At 35.7% G+C, this 21,975-nt stretch overlaps 1 protein-coding gene across 4 annotated transcripts; it reads left to right on the top strand.

Annotated features, from left to right (window-relative positions):
• The first annotated feature begins 2,915 nt into the window (after positions 1 to 2,915).
• Positions 2,916 to 20,938, top strand: LOC136805706 (titin-like). 4 transcript variants are annotated; one of them, XM_067062243.1, is made up of 37 exons: positions 2,916 to 3,117; positions 3,487 to 3,585; positions 3,712 to 3,754; positions 3,896 to 3,971; positions 4,194 to 4,238; positions 6,618 to 6,670; positions 6,883 to 6,950; positions 7,045 to 7,091; positions 7,230 to 7,317; positions 7,423 to 7,572; positions 7,673 to 7,842; positions 8,253 to 8,410; positions 8,531 to 8,637; positions 8,823 to 9,008; positions 9,344 to 9,529; positions 9,668 to 9,853; positions 10,131 to 10,316; positions 10,581 to 10,766; positions 10,919 to 11,104; positions 11,245 to 11,430; positions 11,569 to 11,766; positions 11,923 to 12,111; positions 12,222 to 12,395; positions 15,233 to 15,622; positions 15,734 to 16,120; positions 16,307 to 16,513; positions 16,647 to 16,846; positions 16,977 to 17,057; positions 17,247 to 17,485; positions 17,866 to 17,957; positions 18,133 to 18,281; positions 18,635 to 18,780; positions 18,954 to 19,162; positions 19,317 to 19,431; positions 19,542 to 19,849; positions 20,078 to 20,155; positions 20,505 to 20,938. In XM_067062243.1, exons 1-37 carry the CDS (start codon positions 2,977 to 2,979, stop codon positions 20,634 to 20,636), a joined length of 5,841 nt encoding a protein of 1,946 aa, XP_066918344.1. In that variant the 5' UTR covers positions 2,916 to 2,976; the 3' UTR covers positions 20,637 to 20,938. The 4 variants fall into 4 exon arrangements, with proteins under 4 accessions (XP_066918344.1, XP_066918345.1, XP_066918346.1 ...); XM_067062244.1 differs by lacking the exon at positions 20,078 to 20,155; XM_067062245.1 differs by lacking the exons at positions 16,977 to 17,057; positions 17,247 to 17,485; positions 17,866 to 17,957; positions 18,133 to 18,281.
• Positions 20,939 to 21,975: the final 1,037 nt, after the last annotated feature.

Raw genomic sequence — 21,975 nt, 5'->3', positions numbered from 1 at the left:
CGTAGGGGGGAGGGAGGGGGTCTGCAGCCTGTTAAAATAAAGGAAAGTCGTTTGGCGACGGCCCCTAAGTAGCTATTTCCAGGCTTGATGAATTTCCACAATCACTCTTCCTGTTTTCTTTTTCAATATAAAGAATAAGCGCTAACTTAATAAATTTTTCAACTTATCTGAACTCTCTGTCTGAGAAACTCTCTCACTCAGTACTCTTAGGTTCCAAATAAACGGGGGGGGGGGTTCAAATAAACGGGGGGTTGGAAAATTTTCTAGATTTTAATAAACGGGGGGGCCTAATTGCCGGAGGGGTTGGAAATTGTACTTCTGAAACCCAAAAATAAGGTAAAAATAGGCTAAAACTACGCTATTTAAAGCAAAATAAGGGACCTTCTCTTTGACAGCTGAAAATATTCTTCGAGAGGGGGGTTGGAAAATTTCCGAAAAATTAACAAGCGGAGGGGGGGCCGTTTATTTGGAACCTAAGAGTACAATTAACAAGAGGGGGGTGTCCAGTACATGAACGGCCGTATAAAAATTGGTCTAAAATAGGGTGTCGGAATTAGATTTTAGAGCTGAACATAATAGATAGGTTGAAACCATTTTGCTTTGCTTAGTACTATCCAGTGATTCCAACTTTCATATTATTCCTGTCTCTAAAGAAGGGTGTGGGAATAATTAGATGAGGGATGTCGATATTAGACCAACTTAGGGTAGACCTTTTGCTAGATGCGATAATATTTTGACTCCAGATATGAAAATATTACATCAACTTCTTTTAGCGCTAATTTTATCTATATATATATTGATTTTGCTGTACCAGTGTCCACATGTCAGGCTAAAAAGTACATACACAATTGCTAGGCCATTACTTTGTAACCTACAGCTAGGCAGTCAGGGCCTCCTTTCACTTTATCGATATTACGCAAACGGCAGTGTGTCCTAAATATTTTGGTTTCAATTTCAAACAAAGGTCGCAGCAACAGGGCGCGCGTACATAACAAGGGGGCTGGGTAGAAAAATCTGAACATAGAATTCAAAAAAAATACCAATCATCGTATAGAGTACTAAAAAATACTCTCAAGGATGAGAGTTACCCGAATCAAGTTTGCAAGACAATTAATTAAAACTTGAAAGTTTGAAACAAAATAAAACTTTAGTAGAATTGAGTGCTTCATTCAAGAAGAAGACAGATAAATTGTTGTTTTTAACAAATTGTTTGCATCAACCATTAGTATTTCCTTTTTTACATTCCATGTTTCATATTGACTTTCAATATAATTTATGAACAGTCGATGCAAAAAAGTGACTGTAAATATTGATGGTCAATGTAAAATACTTTTTGTCAATAATTTGTATTTGACAATCAATGAAAAGTATTGAACATGGGCGTAATCAAAAGTTTTTGACCTAGTATACATAGTGTCCTCCCCCCCCCCCTTTATAAAGGGGGGAACCAATTTTCCAATTTTGAATGGGTGAGGGGAGAAAATGAAAATTTGAATAGTAAAGGGGGAAAAAAAAGAGGGGGAAAAACATCAATAGTTGGTAAATTTGGTGGGGGGGAAGTATGAAATCACTTCAACTTTATCTCAGCAACCAAGGTCTGTCCACATGATATCATGTGACTAGATCATGATTGAAAAATTAACCAATTTCCGTTCTACCGGGTGCGCCACAAAAAAGTTTCTCTCTTTAAAAGTAATTTTCTCGAAATCTAAACATTTTAAAAGAACCATTCCTATTTTATTGGAAAGAAGAAGAATAAACTTAAATTTTGATGGGTCATTTATTGAATTCGATTTATTAGATCAAAAGTTATGCTCAATTGAATAAAAAAGTTACTTTTGGAAAGTGCTCAAAAACGTTAAAAATCGACCTATCAAATTATTCAGAAGCATAATTACATGATATATCAGTATTTTTGTTTCAGTCATTAAAAATGATAATTAGCTGTCTACTCTTAATGACCTTTTGTTATTTAAAGGAAGGTTGAGTTTCAATGAAAGGAAGACAATTCGTCGAAAAAGGCCAAAAAATCTGGTAGAATTCATAAAAATACATCAAATATGGGTCTCGAGGTAGATTCAGCCTTACATAGACTTAATCCAGTCTAGAACCAAAAATCTGAGGAAAATTTCGGTAATACTAAATCAAATTAATTTTGATGAAGATTTTGAACCCTTTCGACCCTTCAGTTTCAAAATTTATGTGTTTAGTTAATGAAAAATGCTCTTAATCATGTAAAGGCTATTGCGAATGCCAAATTTAAAGTAAAAATTTGATAGGTCGATTTTTAACGTTTTCGAGCACTTTCTGAAAGTAACATTTATATTCAATTGGACATAACTTTTGATCTAATGAATCGAATTTAATAAATGACCCATCAGAATTTAAGTCTATCTTTCTTCTTTCCAATGAAATAGGAATGGTTCTTTTAAAGTCTTTAGATTTCGAGAAAATTAGTTTCAAAGAGAGAAACTTTTTTGTGGCGCACCCGGTATTTTGTGTAGTATTCCTTTTGCAGCAAAATTTTACGTTTGTGTCAGGTTGAAATTTGAGAAATTTATATGGGTATATGGGGGCAACTGATATTTTCAGAATTTTCTGGGGGGAAAGCAAAAAATAGGGGGGAAACTAAAAAACCGAAAAGAGAAAAAGAAAAAAAAGAGGGGGGAGATTTTAAAAAATCAAGAATTTGGTGGGGGGAACAAGCCCTGGAGGACACTATGGTATATACCGATAGTAGGATAAAAATAAAACTCTGAAGAAATTTCTTACATAAAAAGCATTTAAAACAGGTTAAGATGATAGTTAATCATTAAGTGTGATATAAAATTCATTTCGGTGTCCTGCATGTTTTCATGTTGTCCTAAAATAGATCAGTTAGAGAGAAAAAACAAAGAGTTCCTGTGTTTGAAAGTCTCTTCTTTTATATATTTAGTTATAATAAGAAATTGAAAATTTGCTCATTCGTGGTAAAAAATGGTTTCCAATGTAGCCCAAACGGGTGAAAATTCATCTGCTGCTGAAACAAACTCAAAGAAATCAAAGAAAAAGTCAGGTCCTCAATATGAATGCGTCATCACATGCTTGGATGGCTCTGTGATCAACACTTCTGTTGAGGTTTGAAGTTTTTATTTTCCCCTTGAATTTTGATTTTTGTCATCATGATCATGTATAGGCAAATGGAAAAAAAGCTATTAAATTTATCTCCAAAGTTAGTTTCTTGATTTGATTGGGTTGGAATATTTATTTTTTGTCTACAAGAACAGGTTGGGTTTAATTAAATTTTAATTCCAAATAGTGTGTTATACAGATTGTAAGTGTATATTTAATGGTAATTGATTCGGATTAGGCTGGACGGCAAACCAACAATTTTTTAAGTCCAGCCTTATTTTGACCTCTAAAAGGCCCTTATAAAGTGCACAAAGAATTTTATCAATGATAATGTGTTTCTATAACCAATACAACAAAGGGTTTTTTCGATTTTAGAAATCAGCCAAAGGAGAAGAACTAGTCAATAAAGTAGCTCAAGAACTTGATGTGAAATCGAAAGATTATGTTGGTCTCCTTTTCAATAATGGAACAAGGGTAAGATTTTCAGAATATTTTCCTATTGTAAAAAGCTTAACATTTTCAGGATAATTTTTTTCATTTTACCATGCACAGGAGTACCTTTCCAGAAAATTATTTTGATAAACTTATTTTATTTTTCAGCAATGGTTGGATATTCATAAAGATATGAAACATCAGTTGGGAGGTTGGTACTTCTTCAGTTTTGTTTTTGGAATTTTTTTTAGTGAAAATCTTTAAATTATGCATAACTTGCCCATTTCATTTCTCTTTATGAATTATTTAGCAAGGAAGAGGTGTTTTCAAATGTGCTTTTTATTTATTTCAGATTCTAAAGCAGAATTTTTATTTCGGGTCAAATTCTATGAGCCTGAGCCCAGCAAGATTCAAGAAGATCATTTAAGGTTTGTTATTTGTTTTCCGTTTTCTATACAAAAATGTTTTTGTTTGACTTTGACCCAGCTTTATATTTTTTGCTCAAGTCTCAATATATTGACTGAATTATTTACTCAATGCAAATTCAAATTCAAAAACAAATGTTTTTTTATTCCTTCTAATGATTTTAGTGAAACAGGTTTTTAAATTTTGGAATTCTTTTGAAACCCATTAAATTTTTGTGTTTTCAGATATTTACTTTATCTCCAGATTAGAGAAGATTTATCAGAAAAAAGGTAAATAATGTTTATCTAGTTAACAAATTGTGTTGGTATAGGTTTCCATGGAGAAGTTGGATTACAGCTTATTCTAATTAATGTAATTAAAGTATATCCTTTAATCATCAAAATTACTTGGCACTTAGCAGCCATATTATTGATTTTAATGACATCATTTTTGGACCTACCCCGGTGGAGGTCCTATAAATTAACCTCTGTCCGTCCGTCCGTTAGTTACCAGCTTTTCTCGAGATTGGCTCATTAGTTTTTTCTGATTTTTTGCACAATGATGCAAAATGGCAATGCCCAAAATGTGACGGAGTCCGATTTTCGAAAAAAAAATTTGGGGGGCAAATTTGGGCCAAAAAACGGCTAAAAAACGGGTTTTTTGGACTTTGTGAAAAATTGGATCATTAATTTTTTCTGATTTTTTGCACGAAAGTAGGGTACCATCATAGGTATAAGATGGCTTAAGCAGATTTTTGCAAAAAAATTTTGTTGGCTCAAAAAACGCATGTTTATCTATAAGAATCACTATTAATAAGCATACATCAATGTTCTTAGTCAAATTACTCAATTTTTTATGAGATAGATGTTTTTTTCTGCTCAAGAGGGCTTACTTTTGAAGAATATGTGTGTTTAGACAGGAAATGTGGGTTGCTTGGCGTTTTTTTATAGAAAAACTGGCCAAATTCGATATTTTTTTATAAGCACATTATCAATTACTTAGGTATTGGCTTTTCTCGAGATTGGCTCTTTCATTCTTTATGATTTTTTACACAAAGATGCATAACTATAAACCCTTGAATGTGAAAGAACCCGATTTTCGAAAAAAAATGTTTTTGGGCAAATTTGGGCCAAAAAACGGCTAAAAAACAGGTTTTTTGGACTTTGTGAAAAATTTGATCATTAATTTTTTCTGATTTTTTGCACGAAAGTAGGGTACCATCATAGGTATAAAATGGCTCAAGCAGATTTTTGCAAAAAAATTTTGTTGGCTCAAAAAACGCATGTTTATCTATAAGAATCACTATTAATAAGCATACATCAATGTTCTTAGTCAAATTACTCAATTTTTTTATGAGATAGATGTTTTTTTCTGCTCAAGAGGGCTTACTTTTGAAGAATATGTGTGTTTAGACAGGAAATGTGGGTTGCTTGGCGTTTTTTTATAGAAAAACTGGCCAAATTCGATATTTTTTTATAAGCACATTATCAATTACTTAGGTATTGGCTTTTCTCGAGATTGGCTCTTTCATTCTTTATGATTTTTTACACAAAGATGCATAACTATAAACCCTTGAATGTGACAGAACCTGATTTTCGAAAAAAAAATGTTTTTGGGCAAATTTGGGCCAAAAAACGGCTAAAAAACAGGTTTTTTGGACTTTGTGAAAATTTGATCATTAATTTTTTCTGATTTTTTGCACGAAAGTAGGGTACCATCATAGGTATAAAATGGCTCAAGCAGATTTTTGCAAAAAAATTTTGTTGGCTCAAAAAACGCATGTTTATCTATAAGAATCACTATTAATAAGCATTCATCAATGTTCTTAGTCAATTACTCAATTTTTTATGAGATAGATGTTTTTATCTGCTCAAGAGGGCTTACTTTTGAAGAATATATGTGTTTAGACAGGAAATTTGGGTTGGTTGGCGTTTTTTTATAGAAAAACTGGCCAAATTCGATATTTTTTTATAAGCACATTATCAATTACTTAGGTATTGGCTTTTCTCGAGATTGGCTCTTTCATTCTTTATGATTTTTTACACAAAGATGCATAACTAATAACCCTTGAATGTGACAGAACCCGATTTTCGAAAAAAAATGTTTTTGGGCAAATTTGGGCCAAAAAACGGCTAAAAAACAGGTTTTTTAGACTTGTGAAAAATTGGATCATTAATTTTTTCTAATTTTCTGCATAAAGGTAGGGTACCATCATAGGTAAAAGATGGCTTAAGCAGATTTTTGCAAAAAAAATTTGTTGGCTCAAAAACGCATGTTTATCTATAAGAATCACTATTAATAAGCATACATCAATGTTCTTAGTCAAATTACTCAATTTTTTTATGAGATAGATGTTTTTCTTTTCTCACGAGTGTTTAGACAGGAAATTTTGGTTGTTTGGCATGTTTTTATAGAAAAACTGGCCAAATTCGATATTTTTTTATAAGCACATTATCAATTACTTAGGTATTAGATTGATTGGCTCTTTCATTTTCTACGATTTTTTGCATAAAGATTCATAATTATAAACCCTCAAATGTGACGGAGCCCGATTTTTGGAGAAAAAAATTTTGGGGTATATTTCAGCTAAAAAAACGTGACCTAACTTATAAACGTGTTAAATGCATAATCCAGGTAGGTCCATCAAAGTATCACTTGTTTTCTTTAAGATTAAAATGCACAGAAGAAGTAATTGCTCAACTTGGTGCATATACTGCACAAGGTAAATTTGTTTTAAAACCTTTGGCAATGTGTCATTATTTAATGTTTGTTTTTAGTCAATTGCACCCTGTCAACCAAAGTTTAAAAGTCTTAACTGATATTTTTCAACATTTAAAAAATTGAGATTCCAATACATATATAAAAGTATTTACTTGGGATAGTTAAGTCATGTTTATTAAAACTTATTTGAAATTTCAATTGATATTTTTTCAGCTGAAGTAGGAGACTTCAATTTATCAGAGCATGAGCATGATTACTTGAAAGATTATGAGTTTGCTGAGGTAAGTAAAGTCTATACCAACAAATAACATGATTCCTTAAGCTGAAATCACCCTAAAGGAACTCTTTAATGAAAAAGTCATTTTCTTACCATAGAATACCGATATACTTGAAAGAATCAATTTATTGCACAAACAACACAGGTATTCATTTTCTTCATTTTTGATTCAGTTCCAACCTTCTCTTGTACTTTTTTCACTGGATAATGCAATGGATAGATGGATTTTACTTAAACTTCGCATAAATGTCTTCATAATAATTACTCTTACTTTTTTATTTAGGGGTCAAACACCTTTACAAGCTGAACTTAACTTTTTGGAAATTGCCAAAAAGATTCCTAGATATGGAGTGGACGTACATGATGCCATGGTAGGTATTTTAAGAACAAATGAAGTTTAAGCAACCCAAACAACCTTTTAATGTCTTAAATGTAAGCTTATGTTCAAATATTAAATGTTCTTTTTTTGTCTTTAGGATACCAATGGGCATGTAGAGATTGGTATTGCTGCTTTAGGAATAAACATCTATCGGGATGGAAAGCGTGAACAGCTTTTCAGATGGCAAAATATGCATGACTTCAATTACAACCGAAGAAAATTCACCATTAAACTCAAACAACCAGTGGTACAAATGCTTTTCCTTTAGCTGAAAGTAATTCTATTTTAATTTTGTAAAGCGTCACATGTTTCTAAAACATTCAGTAATTTTAAATGTTTTATTTCAGAGCGACAATGACAATAAGAAGAATTACGTATATTATTTCGAATCTGCTAAAAGCTGCAAACAATGCTACAAAGTGGCTGTTGAATATCATTCTTTCTTCCGATTGACAAGACCTGATGCTCCACGAAAACGTGCTGACACCTTGAAAATGGGATCTAGCTTCAGATACAGGTATAAAAAATTGTTTTCACAAAATATTTATTTCACCACTAACTCCACTTCTATCTCAACTAAAGTGAAAACATTGTCACTAAATCACTCAACTCAATTTTTATGTTTCTAAATTAGAAGGTTGATTTAATGCATGTTTTTTTTATAACAACATCCAAAAATTTTAAGCTTTCGGAATCGGATCTTCTTAACTTTTTCAGTTTTAAGCCTAAGAATGTTCTTAAAATCTTCTTAATTTCTACATTTTTTGAGTGTTTTTGTGCAATTTTGAAAGAAATCGAGTGTTTTAGAGCCCATGAAGCCTTAAAATGTTGTTAACTTGTTCTTACTTAACACTTTGGTCATCGAATATGTTCTTATCTTATATAGTTTGTTCTTATTAAAAAAGCGTGTATGTTCTTTCTTTTCAGTGATCGAACCTTGTATCAACTGAGATACCAAAAAGGTGATGAAGCACCTAAAAATGCTGCCAACTTCAAACGAACGCCAAGCACAAGGAAGACATTACCTCCTTCTTACAAAACACCGTTGATTGAACCTGAAGTGCCATTCATTGAACCAACTAAAGGTAGTTTATTCTTCTTTGGAAATGTAAATTAATGCTTATTTCTGGTTTTTACACAAAAAATTGTGGTTGGAATATATGTCTGGAGACTGAAGACTAAATTTTCAAATCTTTTTCCTTTAGTGGCACCACTTGAAGAAGAACCAGTCCACTATGAAGAAGTACCAGTCCAATACGAAGAAGTAGAGTTCGATGAAGCCAATCCTGATGATGATAACTTTGATCCTGAGGTATTTTTTATTTTGGGGAGCCTTTCGATGCTATTCTACAGTTTACTACAGTTGAATTAGTTCAGTTTTTTTTGCTGGAAATTTTTTTATCTTTTCGTTTTATGAGAAACTTGGATTCATAAGAAACTTGAAGAACTTTTTATTAAATCTTCAAAGTCATTGAAAACTTTATCACTTTCCTCTAGGAATGGGAAACAGTTGAGAAGACGATGCCTGATGGTTCGAAGAAGAAATCCCGTCGACGGGTCATCGTTCTTAATGTTGTGAAGAAACCAAAGAGTGGGAAATCTCCAGTTGAAGAACCAGTTCAATATTATGAAGAAGTGGAAGTCGATGAAGCCAATCCTGATGATGATAAATTTGATCCTAAGGTATATTGTTAGCACAGAATTTCCTTTTCCGAAATCTTCAGTGTGACCTGAAGATCTGGAAAACGATAAGATTTTGCTGAAATTTTGCCTACTCTGACATGTCTTTTTTTTCCTTTCTAATTTTTTGCACAATGATGCAAAATGGCAATAACCAAAATGTGATGGAGCCCGATTTTCGAGAAAAATTTTTTTTGGGTAAATTTGGGCCTAAAAATAAGGTATTATGCACTTTTTGTGAGATTGCTTCATTAATTTTTTCTGATCTTTTGCATAAAGATAGAGGGCAAGGGTCTCTAAAAAGTGGCTCAACTTCACTTACTTTTCATTTTCTTCAGGAATGGGAAACGGTCGAGAATACGATGCCTGATGGTTCGAAGAAGAAATTCCGTAGACGTAATATCGTTCTTAATGTTGTGAAGAAACCAAAGATTGGGAAATCTCCAGTCGAAGAACCAGTTCAATATAATGAAGAAGTAGAGTTCGATGAAGCCAATCCTGATGATGATAAATATGATCCTGAGGTATTTTTTATTTGGGGAAAGCCTTTCAATGCAATTTTACAGGTGACGAGTTCAGTATTTTTTGCTGGAATTTTTTACGTCTTTTCGTTTTATAAGAAATTTTTCAAAATCATTTTAAACTTTCTCATTTTCCTCTAGGAATGGGAAACAGTCGAGAAGAAGATGCCTGATGGTTCAAAGAAGAAATTCCGCCGACGAATTATTGTTCTTAATGTTGTGAAGAAACAAAAGAGTGGGAAATCTCCAGTCGAGGAAGAACCAGTTCAATATGAACAAGTGGAAGTTGATGAAGCCAATCCTGATGATGATAAATTTGATCCTAAGGTATCGTTAGCACAGAATTTCTTTTTTCTAAAAACATCGGGGTGACCTGGAGATTGGGGGAACGATCGGATTTGGCTTATATTTTGCGCACTCTGACATGTCTCTATTCCTTTTTTTGCTTGAGACGAGCTTTGTACGATAGCTTCGCGTTCTTATCAATTTATAATATACTAAATTTAAGCCCATTCGACTATGAAATAAAAAGTTGCCAATGTCTTTCATCTGCTTTCACTGCATTTTGAACTCAATCAACTTCACTTACTTTCGTCTTCTTCAGGAATGGGAAACAGTCGAGAATACGATGCCTGATGGTTCGAAGAAGAAATTCCGTAGACGTAATATCGTTCTTAATGTTGTGAAGAAACCCAAGAGTGGGAAATCTCTAGTCGAAGAACCAGTTCAATATTATGAAGAAGTGGAAGTTGATGAAGCCAATCCTGATGATGATAAATTTGATCCTAAGGTATCGTTAGCACAGAATTTCTTTTTTCTAAAAACATCGGGGTGACCTGGAGATTCGGAGAACGATCGCATTTGGCTGAAGTTTTGCGCACTCTGACATGTCTCTATTTCTTTTTTTGCTTGAGACGAGCTTTGTACGATAGCTTCGCGTTCTTAGTTATTGAGAAAATATTGAATTTAAGCCCATTCGACTATGAAATAAGTTGTCAATGTCTTTCACTGCAATATGAAGTCACTCAACTTCACTTACTTTCGTTTTCTTCAGGAATGGGAAACGGTCGAGAATACGATGCCTGATGGTTCGAAGAAGAAATTCCGTAGACGTAATATCGTTCTTAATGTTGTGAAGAAACCAAAGATTGGGAAATCTCCAGTCGAAGAACCCATTCAATATAATGAAGAAGTGGAAGTCGATGAAGCCAATCCTGATGATGATAAATATGATCCTGAGGTATGTTTTTTTGGGGAAACCTTTCACTGAAATTTCAGGCAATTTTACAGTTTGCAGGTGACGAGTTCAGTATTTTTGCTGGAATTTTTTACGTCTTTTTGTTTTATAAGAAACTTTTCAAAATCATTTTAAACTTTCTCATTTTCCTCTAGGAATGGGAAACAGTCGAGAAGAAGATGCCTGATGGTTCAAAGAAGAAATTCCGCCGACGAACCATTGTTCTTAATGTTGTGAAGAAACCAAAGAGTGGGAAATCTCCAGTCGAGGAAGAACCAGTTCAATATGAAGAAGTGGAAGTTGATGAGGCAAATCCTGATGATGATAAATTTGATCCTAAGGTATTGTTTGCACAGAATTTCTTTCTCTCTCTCTCACTTTAAAGCCAATATTGTGCATCTCCGAGTCATTTGATGTTTTTCAGGTCTCAAACGAGCCAGATCTACTCAAATTTACAATATTTTTCAAATATCTCCTCTAGGAATGGGAAACAGTCGAGAAGACGATGCCTGATGGTTCGAAGAAGAAATTCCGCCGACGAATTATTGTTCTTAATGTTGTGAAGAAACCAAAGAGTGGGAAATCTCCAGTCGAGGAAGAACCAGTTCAATATGAAGAAGTGGAAGTTGATGAAGCAAATCCTGATGATGATAAATATGATCCTAAGGTATAGTTAGCACAGAATTTCTTTCTCTCTCTCACTTTAAAGCCAATATTGTGCATCTCCGAGTCATTTGATGTTTTTCAGGTCTCAAACGAGCCAGGTCTACTCAAATTTACATTATTTTTCAAATATCTCCTCTAGGAATGGGAAACAGTCGAGAAGACGATGCCTGATGGTTCGAAGAAGAAATTCCGCCGACGAATCATTGTTCTTAATGTTGTGAAGAAACCAAAGAGTGGAGATGAGGAGAAACCGTCAGAAGTCGACGAAGAACCCATCGAATATGAAGAAGTTGAAATTGATGAAGCCAACCCTCAAGATGATCAATTTGATCCAAAAGTAAATAATTGATGTGACTTTCTTCAGTTTCTCTTACTTCATTACCTATGCCACATTTTGACATCTTGTTTTTTACAATTTCTTAACTTAACTTGATACATCACATTTTAGGCTTCCCAGGCAGTCACAACTTAACCATCTTTTAATTTTTTTTAGGAGTGGGAAGTTGTGGAGAAAGAAAAACCGAATGGCGACAAAGTACGCGTCAGACGGCGTCGTGTCGTCATTTTGAAGATCGTGAAGGAGCCTGAAGATCTGGTGAATGAAAATGAAGTGACTGTCGAAGAAATGCCACTCAATGAAAATGCTCCAACACAAGAAGATGATGACAAGTTTGACCCTGAGGTAAACACACTCCATCCATATTAATCTTCAAAAGTGAAGTTCCCTTTAATAGTTTACATCGCTGTATTTTGGTTTTCTTTATAAAAATCTGACAAAACATTTTTTTGCAGGAATGGGAGACGATTGAAAAGATGGAGCCAGATGGAAAAGTCAAGAAATACCGACGTCGTATTTCTATTGTCAGAATCGTTCGCAAGAGTGACGAGGAGCCTGTCGATGAAAAAGATTGCCAAGTGGAAGAAGTACCGTTCGATGAAAGTGAAAACGACCTTTATGATCCTGATGTACGTATATTCCTTATACATAAAGATTAAGAAACGTTGTATTTCTTTTCAATACTTAAAGTTTCTTGCTTTCGCATTCATCAGTTGATTAGAAATAACTATCAAAACAAAATTCCACGTTTATTTAAAAAATTCAATACAGCGTCTTCATATAAAAAATTGACGTCAATCTTTAGAATCGAAGTTTTCAAGTAGGTGTTTGTTTATGTGCCGGCATTTTGAGATAAGTTCAGATCTAGAGTTCAGTAAATTGTCTTTACGCAAAGATATTTCAAATTTTTCATTCAAACAAAGGTCACATTTCAGGCTGCTTCTGTTGAACGGTTTGCACTTTCTTACAATTCGCCATGTAACTTTAGGGTTGGTCTGGTTACGAGAATGCCGCCAAAATTCGTTCGAGAGCTCGGTTTCATTTTCGTATTTGGCGTGGTTGAACGATTTCTTGTGGTTCGCATATCGCTTTTTGAAGGTTGTTTCTGCGAGACCGATGTAAATTTTTGGTGGTAAATTCTCGTCGTCCGTTGTCAGTGTGGCTTCGTAAACAGTGTTTTTAGCTAAGCAGTTACCGTTCATGGGGCATTGATTTTTGACGATACAGTTGCATGTTTGGTTGGTTGTACGATGTTTTGGTTTTTAAGTACTGCTTTGTTATGCCCATCGATGATGGCTTTCATGTTGGTCGTGCAGCTATAGCTAACTTTGACTGTATTTCGATTGAACAGCTTGTGGTATTTATGATGACGAGGAAAGTGTTTGTCGATCAACTTCAAGAACTTTTGTGCGATATTTGTTTCGACCGATTTGCTGAAGGGAGGGTTAAACCAAATGACGTTGCGTTTTCTTTGGCGTGTCTGTGGTCTGTTCACTGTTGGTGTGTAGATTAAGTTGGTTTCATAGCCGGCGTCTTTCAAAGCCTTTTCGTAAATGGGTTTTGCTTCATTGAAGATTTGTTCATTGGACGAATGCTCCGATAAGCGTTTTTCAATCGTTTTTGGCAGTTGTTGGATGATGTTTGGTGGGTGGTTGGATTGGGTGTTGATGTACTGTAAGTTGTTATCTGGTTTATGGTAAGGTCGGAATGTACCATCGTTTAAATTGAACGTAACATCAAGGTAATCGACAACCTTTTTATTGCATTCGATCACAATGTCTAAATCGAAGTCTTTGAAAGTTTTTGTTATTTTCTTTTTGATTCTTTCGGATTTTGAACCATTTTTGCCGGTTTCGAAAACGCCTAATCCATCGTCGCGGTAGAGGCCAATATCGTTTTTGTCATGTTGTTGGCTGAGTTTGTGCTGTAGGAATGTCCCAACAAGCTCGCACACTTCTGCGCCGTCATACGCACCCATTGTTACATCAAACAGCTGACCTCCCTTCTTAACCCATGGTTCGTCGTTGCTGAATAGCAGAGACTGTCGTGCATGGTTGATGATTTTGATGTCTTCGTTCGAAATTTTAGTTTTCTGCTTAGCGAATGATATGGCTTTCTTTAAAAGGTTCTCAGTAATACTCGGATAGAAATCTTTGATGTCGAAGACGGTAAATGTTTTCGTTTCTTTTTGGGGGATGTTTTTGAACCACTGGATCACTTCTTTCGTGTTTTTCCATTGGTTGATTTGAAGATTGATTTTTAATTCTTTGTTTATTTTGTCAAGAATTGATTTGCTGATTCGTCCAAGCTCGTTTTTGGCTGGGTTGAGGAGTCGCGTTTTTGGATTGTTCTGGAAATTCGGTTTGTGGTCCTTCAGGGTGATGAACGCATCATTTTTACCGTTTGTCAACATTCTATTGAAGATACTCTTATTTTTCACGAGTGATTTTCCTCTGGAAATAATTTCACGTTCGACTTCGACGTTAGACTTTTCGTAGTTCGATGTTATTGCATTGTGCAAAAGCTTATTGTATTCAGCTTTTGAAAGTTTGTAAAGGTTAGTCGTTTTGTCTGCAAACGTTAACGTTGTTGTTGTGTTGTTGATTATGCGAATGTCATCATTCAGCTTTTTTTGGAACTGGTTATGCTGGTAACGGAATTTAACGGTGGTAATCAGCTCAATAAGATCATTTTCGAATGGAATCAATTCTCGAATTTGTGGTGGACATTTTTGCGTCTTCAATCCGTAAGTTTCTGGGATCTGGACGATCTCTTCGTTGTCGGCTTGGTCGAAAAATTTGGCTTTCCAACGCATACGCTTGATAAACTTCTCAACTTTTTCGATTGATTGAATTTTGTAGTTCCTCCCCGAAGGGATTGGGATGTTCTTGTAAGAATATTCGAATCGAAGTCTTTCCATTTCTTTCTAGTTGATTCGAGTAGAGTGCTCAACAGGATCTGGAGCTTTTTCTTCTTGTGTTTCTCTGCACAATTAAGAGTGCTCAATACATAAGTAGAGCTTGATACATAAAGATTAAGAAACGGTGTATTTCTTTTCAATACTTAAAGTTTCTTGCTTTCGCATTCATCAGTTGATTAGAAATAACTATCAAAACAAAATTCCACGTTTATTTAAAAAATTCAATACAGCGTCTTCATATAAAAAATTGACGTCAATCTTTAGAATCGAAGTTTTCAAGTAGGTGTTTGTTTATGTGCCGGCATTTTGAGATAAGTTCAGATCTAGAGTTCAGTAAATTGTCTTTACGCAAAGATATTTCAAATTTTTCATTCAAACAAAGGTCACATTTCAGGCTGCTTCTGTTGAACGGTTTGCACCGTATATTCCTTATATATATAACAAGTCACTTTCGGTCAGGTTTCGTATCGAAAATGCACGAAATAACTCTGTTCTCAAAAGTAGCTTTATCACACCAGTAAGGATAATTTCCCATTGGAATTATAGGAATGGACGGAAGTGGAGCGCACACGACCTGATGGTTCGGTGAAGAAATATCGCCGTCGTTTACACGTCATGAAGATTGTGAAAAACCCATCGCCGGAAAACGAAGACGGCGTAAATTACGAAGAAGAAGAGATCACAGAAGACAATCCTGATGATCCGGAGAAATACGACCCTGAAGAATGGGAAGACCTCGTCAAGACACAACCTGACGGTACCGTCAAGAAGTACCGACGTCGTATCGTCGTTGTCAAGTATGTGAAACCAGGGGAGAAGGGTGAGGAAGGAGAGAAACCTGTCGGAAGAAGACCAATTGATGAGGATGTGATTGCTTGTGGAGAAGAAGTTGTCGATGAATCCTCACCCAATTTCAATGAACTCCTTGAAGACCCTGTAAGTTGCATCTCGTATCTTGGTCATAAACACCAACATTTTATTTGTTTGGATCTACGGTGCGTATCTTTTATCACGTATCAATTTTGACAAAACTTCTTTTTCGTGTAGGAGTTTGAAGTGGTTCACAAGAAGCGTCCTGATGGAACCATCGTTCGTGTCAAACGTCGCGCGATGAGAGTGAAAGTGTCCAATGGAAAACAACTGGTCCTTGATGAATGTCCTATGGAATTCGAAGAAACTGAACTTGATGAAGACAGTCAAGAATTCATCGATGCGTTAGACGACCCCGAATCTGAAATCATCGAAAAGAAGAAATCAGACGGTACCATCATCCGCGTGCGTCGTCGCGCGGTCAATGTGCACGTCCGCAAGCCCGCTCATACGCGCGTCACTATTTCGAGTCACCCTGTACGAAGACCCTCAAATGAAGACGCTGATTTGAGTTATGAAGAAATCCCTGTCGATGAGAATAGCCCTGTGCATTTTGATAAGAATGTAAGATGTTCACCTTACCGTCTAGAAAAGATTTTGCTTTGAATTTCACCATGGAAATGAAAACTTTCTTTGTCAGAGCTATTCACGCTTCTCAAGAATACTTTGATAATCTTTCTTTGCAATTTTGACCTAAAAATATGTAGTGATTATTGTTCACTTTATAAACTAAATATGGCCTTCTTTTAGATCTGGGAAGAATACGACAAAGTGATGCCCGACGGAACCACGAAGAAATACCGACGTCGTTACATTTCTAAGTGCAACGTAATCTTGAAGAAACCATCGTTCCGCGCTGAACCGACTCCAGTTGAAACGTCTTCCAATTTGTCCAGTGACGTCAAATATGAAGAGGTGGAAATCGGACCTGACGACGAACAAGACTTCAACAAGGACGTAAGTTAACTCCTGTTTTCTTTTTCTCCATCAGTGATCTTCCAATCTGTATTTTCTTCAGTCTAAATTTTAGACTTCGGTAATTTATATGAGTAATGGAGACGAGAGTTGAAATTGTAAATTTTTACCATAGGACTGGGAAGTGATCGAGAAAGAACAACCAGACGGCACAAAGAAGCGTTTCCGTCGTCGCGTCATCACAACTACCGTTATGACGACGTATACTACTACGCGTTACGTCATCAATGCCGACGGAGAGGAAGATAACATGATGGAGAGCAAACCCATCGAAACGACTACCCTGACGTTTGTGGATGGCAAACCTGTCGCCACGTACGATGAACTTCCTTTATCTCCTGTTTCTCCTGCTAAGACCAGTTTCTTTAACAAATATTTTATTTTTTCTATTTTCGCACTTTCTTCTTGATAATGTAATGTTAATTTATTTTCTGCACTTTGATAGGAGTTCACAAGATGGATTGGATGAGTCGTTAAGTCCAGTTGAAATGAGTATGAGTATGGACGACCTTATCAGTAAAATCAAGTAATTATCCATTCATTACATTCATTCATTCATTATACACAAACATTTCCCCATTTCGTTTTATGTTCTAACTACCACCTCTATAATGCATACACACCGTTATCCCTTACTAATACATACACATTATAACCCAAGTAGAATTCTTGCCTAGTCAGTAAGACATTTGCTAATCAAACTATTTTATTGCAGTCAAATGTCCACCAGTCTGGAACAGCCGGCCCCTGAAAAACCGGCTCCAAAGAAGAACGTGGTCACTATCGAGACCATCACCCCGGCAACGACATTTGTTGTCGAAAGCGCGCCTTATGATGAGGAAGAAGCGCGAAAACGACAAGAAGAGGAACGATTGGAACAAGAAGGGTTGAACGCAACCATCGATTCCATTTTCACCCTTCCAGATGATGACGAAGTTCGACCTCTCTCCTCACGTACGTCCCTTTAAGTTTATCAACGACTAAAAAAATAAACATCCGATTGGTTTGTTAGAATCATGTATCGCCGATAATTCATTTTGACAATACCTTGTGTTTTACTTGACGTTTAATAACTGCTTCTTTTGGGTTGAATTTTTGCAATAGAGATATTAATTAAATCGTAAATATCAAATGTGTAGGTACAGATGAGTCTCCATAACTCGAATAAGCACGGGTGGCACAAACTTGTTCGAGATAAGGGAGTCACGTAGTAAGGTTTATAAGGCATTGTTAATTGAAGGTACGAAAAAGCTCGTTCGAGTTAAGAGACATTTAAGTTTAAGAGACTCTACTGTATATACAACATCTTAACACGTTTTGATTTTCCACCACAGGACGAAGCACGTACGACGAAGACGCTTACAACGAATCGTTCGACCACGAACTCGAAGAATACGGCGTCGAAGCTTTCCCCGATAACACCACGGTATGTGGAGATTTTTCATGTTTTGTTAGCTTCGCATCATTTCTCCCCTTCTTATGGGCTTATACGTTGAGAACCTTTCCTTTTACCTCCACGCACTGCGGCTGACCTTCCAGTCAGGACTGCTTTATTTTGAACATCTCGGACCTCTACAAATCCCCCTTAATTTTAATTTCAGGCGGAGACTGACGGCATCGATATCAACCTTCCGGATCCGACCGTTCGCAAAAAGAAACCAAAAACGGCACCTAAACCGCGACGTCCGGAAAGTTTCGTGAAGATGACACCGACGCCGAGAAGTAGCGGGAGTGAGAGTGACGATCACAGGTATTTATGAAGAGAAGAAGAAAGACAGGAGACAGACTGACTAATCTTTCATAATGTTTGTTCGCTTTTCATGATTCATTCATTCATTTCTTCGAAAAATCCATTCATTCACCATTACATTTATTCATTTACATTACATTTATCATATACTTCTGTTCAAATTCATTGACTCGAAAATCAAAACATAAATACCATACGATTTTTAAATGAATTATAAAGATTTGAATGTATCTAAACATATAATTTCGTAAAATGCACTTAAAATAATATCTTTCTTGCACCTTCAATTTTCCTTGGAGAGAATCTTAGGGATTTGTTATTGTTTTTGACGAGATTTTTGTGCGAATGTTTAGAATGAATCGAACGAAGAGCGACGCCAGCAACGAACAAAGAGATTATCGACCTCATTCGCAAGCCGGTGATTCTGAGATCATTTATACGGTCACTGATGTCTCAATGGTGGAGCAAGGTGCTGGTGGATTCGTCAAAGCCGTCAAAGGTATCTTTCTCACAAGTATTGTTTTGATACTTGACGTTCTTCACAGAAACAGTATCTAAATAATGTATAAAAGCGATTCAAAATAAATCGACGATATTTCATTGCTGACCTCAAGATTTCAAAATGGAATTTTGTTACTGAAGAAACTTATAAACAATCTTTTTTCGTTTCAGCGAAACACGAAAATTTGGCTCACGAAGAACAATCACCGCCAACGACACCAAAAGGACATGTGCCGACGCGCACCATTTCTTTCGATGAGAACGATACTGCAAATGTCATCAAAACAACCGAGCCTCCCTCGGTACCGGTAGAAGTGACCACCATCATTCCTGCGGAATCCGAACTCCCAATCGAAGATGTCATCTTTGAAACGAACCAAGTAAGCTTTCACATTTCATTCTTAGCGAACAAAATTCATTTTCCAATATTAATATGTTATTCCTTTAAATCCGTTTATATATAGCTGTAAAACGAGTGTTTTTACCAACAATTATAAATGTTATGATATTTTCTCCACCTCTTCTCATGATCAGCCTCAAGAAGAATCCTTCCCTGATATGGAGGAGAACATCGAAGCAATGGAAGTTCCCGAAGTCGAAACCGAAGTCATCCTCATCAAACAAGTTTCCAACGAAGATGTCCGTGTCGGTGAGATACTCTCCTTTCTTTTTTTAACGTTCTGGGATTCATTAGTCATGATCAAATTCAGTTGTGCGTTAGGTTGGTTAACTTAATCAATCTCTCCTTTACCGTTTCAGCACCACCGAACAGCGAGCCGGGAGTTGTTCGCACACGACCCTTCAGTTTACCGCGACAGGACACTCAAGTCATCAAGACGGAGATTATCGAGGTGGATCTGACGCCATCTCAGATGGAGAGCTTCACAGAAGACGAAGGAGACTTTGTTGTGAACACAGAACAACTACCAACGGAAGTCATTACCAAAACAATCACCATCGAAGGTGACTCCACCGAATTCACGCAAGAAGAAATCCAGAAATTGTTGAGCCAGGCTCCTGAACAAGTCGGCGACATCGGAAGCATCACCTCCACACAAGTCGTCCGAGTAAGATTAACAAATCTCCTGCTCTAGAGATAGACAAATTGTTTTTCAAAGTTTTATTTGATTATTTTAAAAGTTTAGTCTAACAAAAACCTACTTTTCCTCAGCGTGAGGTATTCTACAATATTTTGTACGATTATCATTCTAATATGCACACACTTCCCAATCCCCCGTTTGCACACATACACAATTAACTATTTGCTAACTAACCTCTCTCTCACCACACAACAGACGACCACATTTCAGAAGACAATCACTGGTAAAACTATCACCGTTTCTGGAGACGCTGAAGATGACGAACTTCAAAGGGTATGTGAACTAATCACTCAATCTACTTACCAACACATGCTATTAATATGCACATTCAAAAGCATTCACTTTGATAATCCTTTCAGAGAGAGACTTCTTTACACTTACCGTCCTCATTTTGAAAGTGTGGTTGCCAAGATTTTATTTGACATTCTATCCTGATTATCTTGCAAGTCTCCACTGCAGATTATATATTAAGGCAGACTTAAATAGGCTTTGAAGTTTGCACTTTTCTCTTTAGGGATTAATTATTTGATGCCTAAATGTCGGTTGAAGGGATTAGTGTATTTGAAAAAATAGGCCTATGCAAACTTCGTTTGCCTCAAACATAATCCTCTTCACGTTTTAGATGTTGCGTGAAGCAGTCACGTCAGAGACGAATCAGATGGTGACGACAGATGAGGATGGCAACGTCATCATCACAGCCATTCAAGATGAAATCGTAGAAGTGGATGATGACGGTGATGATACTGAAGTCTAATTTACCGAACGAATGAAGTTTACCGAACCATATTTTTATTGTAACTTATTTTAACGATTTTAGTTTTTATTTACTTAGGACTGAGGATTATTTTTAACTTAGAAGTATTTGACCTTTTTTATATTTTACGCTGAAATCTGTCACTGACATGGACTAGGAGTTTTACCAAATGCCTCCCAAGTCAACCAAGTTGCACAGTCTTCTGCGTCGGATAATTTATTTGCCACATTATTTTATCATAATTTGTAACGCATAACATATTCACTTCTTTTTTATTTAAAATAAACTTGCATACTTTGGAAGTTTTAATCGTGTTAATTCATTTCAGAAGGAACTGGTTTAAATACTAATAAATTGGGGTCTTCCAGAAAATGTCCGTACATGGGGGTTGGAGGATATAGTGTTCAGGGGTAGTGAAAAATCTATAAATTTGCCTTGTCCGGGAGTAAACATGCTCTTTTTGGGGGTAATCTAGCTCTGTTTGAGGGTCAAATAAAGTTTGTCCGGGAGGGGGGGGTTAAATTTCCAAAAAGATGTTATAATATCCACCCCCTATATTCAACTTTTTTCTGGAAAAGCCCATTGTAAACAAAATCATTCTAGTTCAATGACTCTAAAAACACAAGAATCTTTTTTCATCGAGTTAGGTAACGAAATCGGTTGTACTCATGTTAACTAAGGGAAAGAACTTCATAAATTCTTTGGGAAATATTACTTTAGGAAATCACCTTCTGTTCGTATGAATATTTCCTTAAAATAACTTGAATGAGTAAATTGGGAATAATTTGCAGTTGTTGGCTACGTATAGAATTTGGATTTTGGCCCGTTGTTTCACAAAAAGTAATGAAGAATTCTTGTAAGGAAAAGTAGTCCGATATGTAAACAACTTTTTAACTCGCCCTGAAGTGGTTAGATTATCTAAAAAATTTACTTTGAGAAATACCGGGTGCACCAAAAAAAGTATACGGGTTTGTCGAGATATTATGAGCTTCAGGATTTAAATTTTTTGTTCATTCTTTTTTTATTGTATAGAGGATGCTCTAACTTGAATTTTGAGCTATTATACATTAAATTTGAAAAAGCAGTTCGAAAGTTATTTACAACAAACTAACTTTTTTTTCCATGTCCAAATTTTAAAAAATCATTAAAAACAGCAATCACGCTATAAATAAGACAAAATGACAAAAAAACAATTTCATTGTTTCTTTTATTCTTTTTTCTCTTATCTTATATTTTGCCAACAGTTTGCCCATTTTATCTGTACGTTATGAACATTTCCAACACCATCAAACTGTCAATGCAGACCAAAGTTCTTTGAACATCTAGGCGAGGAATGGTG

Source organism: Clytia hemisphaerica, unplaced genomic scaffold (genome assembly GCF_902728285.1).
Source record: "Clytia hemisphaerica strain Z4C2 unplaced genomic scaffold, Clytia hemisphaerica genome assembly, whole genome shotgun sequence".
In the NCBI taxonomy this organism is placed as follows: domain Eukaryota; kingdom Metazoa; phylum Cnidaria; class Hydrozoa; order Leptothecata; family Clytiidae; genus Clytia; species Clytia hemisphaerica.
The sequence above is the reverse complement of the archived record's forward strand: the minus strand, read 5'-3'. Positions and strand labels throughout refer to the sequence as shown.